The sequence below is a fragment of the Rhincodon typus genome, chromosome 29 (genome assembly GCF_021869965.1).
Source record: "Rhincodon typus isolate 14 chromosome 29, sRhiTyp1.1, whole genome shotgun sequence".
NCBI classification, from domain to species: domain Eukaryota; kingdom Metazoa; phylum Chordata; class Chondrichthyes; order Orectolobiformes; family Rhincodontidae; genus Rhincodon; species Rhincodon typus.
Window position 1 is genome coordinate 11,986,532 of NC_063360.1, and position 11,775 is coordinate 11,998,306.

The 11,775-nt window shown below is 41.4% G+C and overlaps 1 protein-coding gene across 1 annotated transcript in view; it reads right to left on the bottom strand.

Moving 5' to 3' along the window:
- Positions 1 to 69: 69 nt before the first annotated feature.
- The window catches only part of LOC109911407 (ATCAY kinesin light chain interacting caytaxin), a 33,846-nt gene continuing 22,140 nt past the window's right edge, over positions 70 to 11,775 (bottom strand). The window contains exons 8-13 of the mRNA XM_020510710.2: positions 9,311 to 9,397; positions 8,104 to 8,202; positions 6,084 to 6,119; positions 4,593 to 4,628; positions 4,343 to 4,375; positions 70 to 1,087 (exon numbers count right to left, since the gene is read on the bottom strand). Of these exons, the coding sequence (XP_020366299.1) occupies positions 4,345 to 4,375; positions 4,593 to 4,628; positions 6,084 to 6,119; positions 8,104 to 8,202; positions 9,311 to 9,397 (289 nt within the window). The 3' untranslated portion in view covers positions 70 to 1,087; positions 4,343 to 4,344. The remainder of the gene's footprint in view (positions 1,088 to 4,342; positions 4,376 to 4,592; positions 4,629 to 6,083; positions 6,120 to 8,103; positions 8,203 to 9,310; positions 9,398 to 11,775) is intronic.

The window sequence follows — 11,775 nt, forward strand, 5'->3', positions numbered from 1 at the left end:
CATTAATGAATAAAAAGAACTTTAATACAACCCCCACACCACCACCACCCTCCCCACAACCATGGGAGATGCCAACCGTGCAGCATCTACACTGCCACCCTAGCCAACCCAGTAGAGACCAGGGACTGGATCAGAGACTTTGCTGGTCACAAGGGGAGAGCATATTGCATTCATCCTAATGTACTTTGTTCCCCAACAGAATCCTAAAACTTCTGGGATCACCTTACTATTCAATGATACATTGGACCTGACCCTGTCACCAAACCCCCCACCAACCCCATGGTTTAGTCATTTTTGTATTTAGTATTATATATCAGGGTGATAATGTTCAGTGGAAAAAAATGAACAAACTGCCTATGCACCAATGCCAGCCTCAGGTAATTGAGGGTTGAATGCTGTAAAAGATTCCTATTCTGCCTTAACAGCAAGCTGAAATGTAGCAATATGACCTTTCCCAGAACAATTATCTTTAGAATCCTCATTACCCATCACTGTTGATGGTGGAGAATCCTTTTGTAGAGCCTTTTAATACAATGGAACTGGGGAAGAACACCTAAGGCTACTGCCTTCATTGGACTGTTAGTCGGACACTCCAATGTATAAGAGTTGGTTAAGGAGAGAACTGAGTTTAGGCTTTGATACCTCCACAACAGATTATCCAGATCAGCCTTGAAGCTAACAAATATTAGCCCCAGCTGCAGTATTGGAGGGAAATCTGTGCCCGTGGAACTCACAGTACAGCAACATCAGTGCTTCAGTAAATTAGATGAAGAAACAGAGATATTAAATGATTCTCAACAGCTATGCTTGGGGTACTCTTTTGGCAATAGGATTATGACCATGTCCCACATAGTTTTCATGTATGACATAAGAAACCCCATGTCATGTTAAAATGGCCTGATCAGGGGCAACTGAGTTCCAATGAACATGGGGGCCAGTGTCTGCATCCTGGAATCAGTGGCAGAGAGTGAAAGTCAATTCTTATAACCATCAAACTTGGTCACATTATTTCAAAACAACTTTCTTGTCATGAACTTCATCCAGTTTTCTCTGAATTCCAGTCTTTGATATGAAGGTTCTTAGCTTCCTAAAATGGAAAGATATAGATTGGTCAAAATTGATATACTACAATAATCATGACTGAATTACTTCATTTAAGCTTGAACTTCAATATTTCATGCACAAATTGTCAGCTTTCCAAGTGTCTTGATAGGAAACTCACTTACATAGACCAGGAATATCCCAATGGACCAAAATTAAAATTTCCCATTTCTTACACCCTTCATTTTCTTGATATTCCCTAAGTAGGAGTTGGGCACAATTAGTGTGGTTCCTGTTCATCCTCACCATGCAGTGATTCCTGTTGGGAAATGGACAGGTATGATGGGGCTGGATTGGGTCAGTCCCAATGTATGATGCTGCCACAGTCGAATATCCTGGCGCCATTCATTGCCAGGGTTCATACATAAAAATTCATCACATCAGTGAAGTACCAGAGGTCAGACAGAATCCATGAGACTTGTACTCCAGAGTGAGGAGTTGGACAAGACAGAGGTTTGGGAGTAACTGAATAATAAGTTTAATAATAGATCTGTAACCATTCCTTCTGCCTGCATCTATTACCATGTGGCTTTACTTTAAATTGCCCCCTCTGTCTTATACTTACCTCAGTAGATGAATTTTATATTTTAGAAACTGTCCTGATCCAATTACACAGCAGTAAAATAGACCATTCAACTCAAATGATCTATGCTGATATCCAGATTCTGTGTGAATCCTCTCTCATCTAAAACTTTCTCTTGTCCTATCAAAATATCCTTCCTTTCTCCATCTTGCGCTTATCCACGGTCCCCTCAAATGCATATCAGTCAAACAAAAGTCCTGATTCTCAGATTTGTTTGGAATGCATTTCTAATGTATCACTGAGATGCACAACGGTTTAGGGCTTGGGACTACAGCATAAGAGCTCAGAGTTTTCTCCCACTTTCAGGCACGGATTACCACAGCTGTAAGGAAAAGGGACAGCCGTTTGCTTCTTTGTCGAGAAAATCCATGGGGTCTTTCCCATAGCCCTTCTCTCTGTAGCCGACAGAACAGGCAAACATCACAACACAACAACAATCTGTGTGGAGGGAGAGGAAGACAGGAAAATACTGAAGTTGTGTAACAGTGCTTAATTCCAACAAGTGGAGTGTGCTGGAATTCAGATCAGTTATGATCATGCATTGCTTTATGATGGTGGTGACCCTTGCTGGTCAAACTGAGTTCTGCAGGATTACACATCCTCACAGCACCATCAGAGTCTTTTAATATGGCCAATAAGTCATATCAATTTGAAACAATTCAGATGTAAAGTGACTAATCAAAGAACAATGGATTGAGAATAAGATTTAGAAAATATTAAATATGTACCAATTTGCATAAACTCTAAATTTGAGAAAACTCACTAAATAACAAATTATATAACCCATTTTGGCTGGAAAATATTTGAAGGCATTCCAAACAGAAAGATCAAAGGGGGCTGGGTGGGTTAGGAAAGATGGCATGACACTGGATGAATCAGATGGGCTTTGACAAAGTTATTAAAGGAGGAGAAGTGGGGCAGCTGGCTTTAGACAGCAAACCCAGTGCTTCTGAATGATCCACAATTGTAATGGGGTAAACAGAGAAGGCAAACAAAAGGACTGAAGAATGCAAGGAAGCATTCACAGAAAGAGGATGCAGCAAGGTGGTGGAGGGATTTAAAGATGAAGATCTGAAATGTAATATGACAGTGACAGAGAGACAATGGAAATCAGGGATGACAACAGAGAGAGGCAAGTGAGATTTGGTATTAAGCTTGGTGAAGTGACAGTGACAGCCCTTTACGTCAAGGCCACATTCAACTGAGTGCAGCATCAGGGAGCCCTAGCAAACCGGTATCAATGGGTATCAGGGACCACCTCTGCTGGTTGGAGTCAGACCTGGCACATGAGGAAGATGGTAAATGGTTGTCAGAGATCAGTCATTTCAGATCCAGGACATCTCTGCAGGAGCTCCTCAGGGTAGTGTCCTAGGCCCAACCATCTTCAGCTGCTTCATCAATGACCTTCCCTCCATCATAAGGTCAGAATTGAGGATGTCCACCAATGATTACACAATGCTCAGCACCAGTTGCGACTCCTCAGATACTGAAGCAGTCCACACTCAAATGCAACAAAATCTGGACAATATCTAGGCTTTGGCTGACAAGTGGCAAGTAACATTTGTGCTACACAAATGCCAGACAATGACCATCTCCAATAAGAGACAATCTAACCACTGCACCTTGACATTCAACAGTGTTACCACCACCGAATCCCCCACTATCAACACCCTGTGGGTTACCACTGACCAGAAGCTCAACTGGACTTGCCATATAAACACAGTGGCTACAAGAGCATATCAGAGGTAGGAATACTGTGGTGAGTAATGCACCTCCTGACTTCCCATAGTCAGTTTACCATCTACAAGGCACAAGTCAGGTGTGAGATGGAATATTCCCCACTTATCTGGATGGGTGCAGCTCCAACAATACTCAAGAAGCTTGACATTATCCAAGATAAAGCAGTCAACTTGACTGGCACCACATCCACAAGCATCCACTCCCTCTACCACTGATGCTCAGTAGGAGCAGTGTGTACTATCTACAAGATACACTGCAGAAATTCACCAAAGAAACATCAGACAGCACCTTCCAAACCCACAATCACTTCCACTTAGAAGGACAAGGGCAGTGGATACATGGGAACACCATGACCTGCACTCGCCATCCTGACATGGAAACATATTGAAATCCCTTCTCTGTTGCTGGGTCAAAATTCCCTCCCTAAGGGTACTGTGGGCCAACCCACAGTATGAGGACTGCAGCAGTTCAGGGAGACAACTCACCATCATCTTCTTAAGATCAATGAATGCTAGCCAGCCGGCGACACCCATGTCCCACGAATAAATAAAAATGGTCCAGGCAGCACAGTTGAAATTTAAGGAGAGCTTTGGAGAAATGAGATAAGCTGGGAATGAGCAGCAATCAGTCTGAGACATGTGCCATACAGCAGTCAAGTAGAGGGCTCTCTGGGCTGATCCAGTAGATGACAAGACAGTAGTCACAAGTGTAAGGGTTTATCTTTAAAGGGGAGGCTGATGGTACAAGATACAAGATATGTTCTTTAAACATGAATTACGTTAAATTTTGAAAAATTTACATTTCCAGATATAATCACATTTGCTGCTTCAGTATCCTCACTCTCAGTTCACAGTACAGCAGAGAAAGCCATTTGGCCCATCATGACCGTGCCCACTCTAAGAACCACGAGATACAGACCTTTACTCCTGCTCTTCAGCTGCAGCTCCAGATCTGTGTCACAGAGAAGAGAAATCTCATTAGCTCCTACATAGTTAAGTTACAAAAATGCCATCCAAAATCTAACGTTATTTTTCTTGATTGTCTGGGAACTTTCAATATTCTTCAGTTTTAACTTTATTTCACAAAATTAAACTTCCAAAAATTTACTGTTTCCTCACAGATTATGTAATAGATCTATAAACATTGCCTTTACTAGCTGTATAATCACCTGTTTTTCTCAATCACGGACTGACCGTCTTCTGTCCTGTTAAAAAAAAGTCACACACATAGAATTTTGTTATTAAACAGAATTGTTGCATAGGACAGTCACTGCTAAATCCATTTCACCAGTATCTCTGACTCATTCTCAAGGCCATGTTCTCTCATTGAAGATACAGGTAGACAGAGGTAGACAGGTGAGATTCAGTAGAGTCTCTCCACTCCCACTCAGCTTGTTTACCACCCAGTCATCTCTGTCATAGAGTCATAAAGTCATACAGCACGGAAACAGACCCTTTAATTCAACCAGTCCATACCAACCATAATCCCAACTAAAGTAGTTCCACCTGCCTGTGCTTGGACCATATCCTTCATAATATTTCTTATTCATGTACTTATCTAGATGTCTTTTAAATGTTGTAACTGTATCTGCATCCACCACTTCCTCTGGAAGTTCAATCCATATATGAACCGCTTTCTGTGTAAAAAAGTTGCCTCTCATGTTTTGTTTTAAATCTTTCTCCTTTCACCTTAAAAATATGCCCTCCAGTCTTGAAATCCCTCACCCTATGGAAAAGACACCTGCCATTCACCTTATCTGTATCCCTCATGATTTTACCAACTTCTATAAGGTCACCTCTCAACCTACTACATTCCAGTGAAAAGATCCCAGCCTATCCAGCCTCTTCTAACTCAAATCCTCCATTCCCAGCAACATCTCTTCTGAACTCTCTCCAGCTTAATAATATCGTTTCTATAACAGGGAGACCGGAACTTGACACAGTACTCCAGAAGAAGCCTCAGCAATGTCCTGTACAACCTCGACATGATGTCCTAACTCTTAACTTAAAAGGTCTGAGCCATGAAGGCAAGTGTGCCAAACACCTTCTTAACTACCCTACCTATAACATCTATCTATATATGTTAATTTTGTCTTTGGGTGATGAATAGGGTCAGTTTTGGTTTATGTGTGAACTGACACTTCCCCATTTAAACTAAAGCCAGTTGCCACTCCCATTTCAGCTTCTCACATTGCGGCCACTTTTGCAAAATATTGAAAAGAGAGAGTGCCCGTGGAACCTAGCACATGTCTGCAGTCAGGAAAGGAGAAGAGGATCTGGACAATTCAGACAAATTCACTTCAAAGAAGTAGTTATTTTTCCCCACCATTCCAACAGATTATCAAGGAATATGTTAGCTAAAAACACAGTACTGAGTGAACAATATGGAAACTGCAGAAAGGAGGGAAAAAGTTCAGGAGAAAGTTAATTGTGTTCCTGCAGATGAGGTTATCAAGAAATATGACAGAAAATAGGTAGATTGGGTTCAGATCAGTTCAGCCTAACCTTATTATCTTGATCTCAAAATTTCTTCTGAAGTAATAGAAACCACATTGTGAAATAAAAATAAAACAAACATAAGTCTTCTATTAAAAATAGTTAAAAATTAATTCTTCTCAATTGAGTGTGAAGCAATGAGAGAACTGATTCAGAGTATTTACCTGGGCCTCCTTGACTTTATTCTTTCTTCCTCGAATCTGTAAGATAAAAAAAGAGATTTATCACATCTCTTAATCTTCTCAAGTCACCACATACTTTCAAATGCAGTCATCTATTATTGTACAGGTAAATTCAGGGGCCAATTGATCACGTAGCAAGGTCCCAAAAACAGCAATGAAACACCCTTTAATTGCATTAGGACCAGCTCAGAGACGGGCCACTCAACTGATTCCTGGGATGACGATTTAACTTAGAAGGAAAGGTTGGACATGTTGGCATATTCAATTGGTGTTTGAGAAGTAATCTTTTTGAAACATATAAGATCCTACAGCAACTTAACAGTTTAGTAGGTGCTGAGAGGTTGTTTCCCCCTTGTAGGAGAAATTAGAACAATTTAAAAATAAGGGCTCTCCTATTTAAGACTGAAGCGAAGCAAAATCTTTTCTCTCAGATGGCTGTGAGATTTTCCTCAGAGACAGGTGGACACAGGGTCACTGAATATTTTTAAAGCAGAGGTAGATAGATTCATGACTAATGATGAAGGCAAATGGTAAAGGGAATAGGCGGAGAAGTGGGCTGATACCACAATCAGATTAGCCATGATTTTATCGAATTCCAGAGAAGGAGGGGCCAAATGGCCTACTCCATGTTGGCCTCAACGGTTATTGTCCATCCCCAGCTACACCGATGAAGGTGGCTTGATAGAAATTTTCAGAGAGCCATTCAGAGTCAGCCACACTAATATTGGACTAAACTCACTCAAATCAACTAAACTGTGCAAGGTTGTAAGGTTTTCTTCATAAAAGACATGAGTGAATTAAACAGGTAGTTGTCACTTTTATTTATACTGGATATAAGCATTGTATTTCACACTGAATACAAATTCTCAATTTGCCATTGTGACATTTGAACTCACTTGCCCGGCTTATTAGCCCATCTTCTAGATTATTAATTCAGTAGCACAACCATTCAGACACCAAGTTCCATATTTTTCCAAACCAACTCAGTGGCACCAACAGTTTACGTCTCCTAACAAAGATGGCAACTCCAAAAATACAGCTCCTCCTTATCAAATCATTGAGGCTTTGCCTGTGATTATGTTCTTATGTTGCATTGGAGCACTTTTACACAATCTGTGACTCAGAGCTGAGAATGCTACTAACAGTCAAGGGGCAGAATTTTTCTATTGTCAGTGAAAAAGTGTTCTGTTGAGTGGCATTCAAGGTGTCTGGTCCACCATGGCACAGACCAACTCTTCTCACACAATCCTCTGCTTTCCATCGCATTCATTATGCAATGGGGCTCTGATGGTGTCTTGCTCAGGCAACAAGGTGGGGAGGTGGGCAGCGGCGGGGGGGGCTGGTGATGGGATGCCTTAGGGTACTGAGACAGGCCCTGCTGAGGCAGTAGCTTAGGGTTGACTGCACTAATGCTGTGGGAATGGCCATTGATGCCAGAGTTCCCATCTTTGGTCTAAAGGGTGCCCAAAATAGGACTCACAATCCCCACAGAGCCTGATTGGAGGCTGCCAGGGCTTACCTGATGGTTTGCCCATGTGCTGGAGGGCTCCCCTCTGGATTCAACTGGCCATTGCCCTTATTTGGCCAGTTAAGTAATCAGTTGGGCTCCAGGAGAACTGGTCATCTGCCATATTTCCCATGCTGGAAAAATGATATGGTAAGGGAAAAGGATGGGCACTCTACTCAATAGTTTCTCATGCCACTCTGCCAAACATCCCCCATCTCCATCAACATCCTGAAAAGACTTGGAACATTCCATCTTATAACCCAGGATCTGGAAGCCAACTGGAGACCTCTACTACTCCTGAAATGATGACGATTAACTGAACTTTGGGATTGAACCTGTGACCTTCTGGTCTTTATAACTTATTACAATGCTGAACAATGTATTGAGAACTAAGTCACTGGAAGGAGAACAAGTGTGAAAAGTTTTTAAAGTTTAACTGGCTGAGAACATTACCAGGCACTACAGGACACAGTCTTGCCTCATATTGATACGTACTGTAAAACACATTCAGGAATCTGCACCTGCTCCATTGGAATGGCCTGCTCCAGTTCTGAGAGAGTGTGAGCGTACTGAATCTTACTCATGAACTTAAAACTGAATAAAAAAAACACAAGATAGAAACATGACGATTAAAGAACCATTCATACAGGTAACTCCAGAGATTATCAATTTATAATATGTCAGTTCCTTTGGCTGCCAAATACTATCCTGAAGTCTCCCAACAAGGATACTAATAAAACAGTGAACTGTAATTGGGATACTGAGCCAGACTACATCCAGGTGCATGTTTCTGCCATTGGGGCATTTACTGATTTTCCCCCATTGCTTTGTCTGCCTGTCGCAACATCATGGAAGCTAAGAGAGCATCACAAAGCCACTGTAAGTACATTTTTAATTGTTGCAGAAAGCACCAGGAACCCAGATGGCTTGACTAGCCCCCGGTCAGTACCTGGAATGTTGCTCCCAGAACCTCAGGCTGTATCCCCTGATCATCCCAGTCCCTAGGTCAGGTGTTCCCTAACATCTTCACCCAGGCCTGATTCCTCCGATGACCTCTCACATAAAGTCTGATAACTAATTTATATCTAAGATTTTGTACCTAGGTATCTTTGTACTAAGATGGCGCCAGAAATAGTGACTTTGTACACTTTTCACTATACTCATGTATCCCTGTACTTGAGTACATGTGACAATAAACCTACTTCTAATTCTAATTTACCTCAAGCCAGCCCTCCAGCCTTTCTCTCGTTGGTGAAGCTTCCTTCCGAGAAACTGAATCTCCCGGATGACCCTCCAGTACTCACTGTCCATTCCGGCAGAAGCTACTGCCCCCTAAACTAACATAGCTCATCAATTACGCAGAAATAGGATGAGCATCCATGTTCATTTCGTCTTTGTCACACCGACTTGTGTAAAATAACCTCATTCTCAGAACTGTGGCCTGGACTAACTCCAGTCGGCAACATTGGGTATTAGTGATAAACAGAAATCCTGGCTGATTTTCCCACGCCATATTCATGGTGCTGCACTAATTCTAACTATTAACACTCATCAGTTTCTTTCCTACAGTCCAATCAGACCTGTTCTCATGGGTTTAGTAGCTCTGTGCTCTTCCAGTTACTGACTGTGTGTGAATTTGACAATAAGCTTAATATAGATACAGTCAAAATAGTGACAAGTGGTAGAATGTGGTAGTATTTACCTAATGAATGGCCTGGAAATTGCCAGCACAGTCCTAATAAACCAGGACGGGTGAACAATTATTAATGACTTCAGGTTCTTCCTTAGCCTGTAAGCAAGAAGCAGCAAATTTATGGTTAGCAATTACATTTTCCAAGAGATCACAAAAGTAAATACGGATGAGGGAGTCAATTGGCCTGTTGGCTGACACATATTTCTTAGGAGATACAAAATTTGAGTATTGCTGAAAAAGACACATTCTGTTGAAGCTTTTCAATTTGTATGAGGTTTTCATTTTGTACTATTCAGGATAATTTATATTTTATCAGAGGAGACTGCGGATTGGCTGGCAAGTAGACTCTGATCGGTGGAGGCAATGCCCATACAGCATGCAACAGTTAATGATGATTGAAAGTTTTCTGCCATATTTTGTTTAAATTTTCAACTAGGCACTCTGGTACTAATGGTACACTTTCACAAAGTAACTTAGTCTGGAGAGAAACCCATCTCCCACACATACTAAACATTACGCACCACATGCACAAATTGATTACATCTCTGGGTTTTATGTAAGCGCAGTAAGTGTGGAACACAGAAACGAATAACAAAAGTACAGTATAGGTCTTGTTAACACAAACTGAATCAGTTCTATTGATGAATCGAGTGCTCTATACAGCATGACAATATCCTCTGACCATGTACTGGCGTCATACCAAGCATGGAAAACCTGTGAAATAAAGGTCAAGACAAAGTTGAAAGTTATAATGCATTTCAGAAAACATAAGGAATGTCAAGAAGATAGGAAATTTTGGCCAAACAATGTTCATCTCTCTTTAACACGCTAATTCTCATCACTCTTGAAACTATTTATGGTCTCGCTCTTTGCCACATGATGAAAATGGTGAATGAGGCCAGAAATCGCAAGTTCCCTGCCACTGAAAATAGCACTTTCCATTCTTGCAAGAACGAAAATGGAAGCAGACTGAGATTCACACATGTGCGGTTCATGGAGGCAGCTAGCCATTTAAATCATTAGCACTCCTGTGTGATTTTGGTCACCTAGGACTGTGAAACCCAAAACATGCGGAGTAGGTCTCCTAGGTGCAGCTCTGAACTTTGTGCATTTCCTTTGATATCCAGGGTACCCCTTTGGATCTGTTCCCCAGATGCCTTCAGGGGAGGTCGGGTGCTCTTTGCAGAATATAATGTGTCATCTGGAATTGGCATAAAGATGGGCATGAATGTGCCTAAACTGACTAGCTGTCAACTTCATTGGAACAGTCCACAGACCAGTCAAAATCAACTACCAAAAGTATCCAAAGTGGCAGTTAAGAGAACCTATCAAAGTAACTGCCACAGGAAGTTGTTAAGCTATCCAAGTCAAGTATCTTCCTTACTGTCCTGTTTTGTCACCATCACCTGGATACATTGTTATGTTCTCTCTACCTTAAATAGTTTGTACAGTTTTGGATTATTTATTACTTTGGTTAGACCCTGGGCATGCGACTCTTATATCAATCATGTTATTCCAGTCTTTTGGCTTGTCTCCAGCACCACCCTATTTTTAATTTTTTGTAATTATCTCTCTGCCTCAATTAATCGGACTATAGGGTCATCTCTTTGCTTGTTGTTCAGTGGCTACTCACACCATCTAACACTTCGGATCACCTGCAGAGATTTATTAATTGACTCACACTATTTGTATGACCTTTTGATTTCTCTGCTCTTGATCTTTCTACTATAAATTCTGTGTTCTGTGTGCTTCTCTCTCACTTCAACTGACAAAGGGGCTGCGCTCCAAAAGCTTATGATTTCAAATAAACCTGTTGGACTATAACTTGGTGTCGTGTAATTTCTGACCTTGTCCACCCCAGTCCAACACCAGCACCTCCACATCATGACTTACCATCCTGACCTGGAAACATATTGCTGTTCCTTCAGTGTCACTGGGTCAAAATCCTTCAACTTCTTTCCTAACATCAGTATGAGTCTACCTACAATAAATGAACTGCAGCGGTTCAAAGAGCTCACCTCCACCTTCTCAAAGGCAGTTAGGGATGGACAATAAATGCAAACAACACCCACATCCCACGAATGAAGGAATAAAATTTAAACCCTTTTCCCAGCCTCCAAAAAGCCACCAGACATCTTCATGTGAGCTTTGTATTCCCATTCAGAAAGAAGCACAGCAGATATCTGACCTCTGGTTTTACACATTAAAACACGAATTTCAAAAATGTAATTTTATAAAAAAAATTTGCTGAGCAAAAATAAATCAATATGAACACAATAAAATGACAATGAAAAAATGAGTAATTCATAAACATGACCAATAGAAAGTGCACAGCAATAGAGTTAGTAGGAACTGCTGATGCTGGAGAATCTGAGATATCAAGGTGTAGAGCTGGATGAACACAGCAGGCCAAGCAGCATCAGAGGAGCAGGAAGGCTGACGTTTCGGGTCTGGACCCTTCTTCAGAAAAGGGG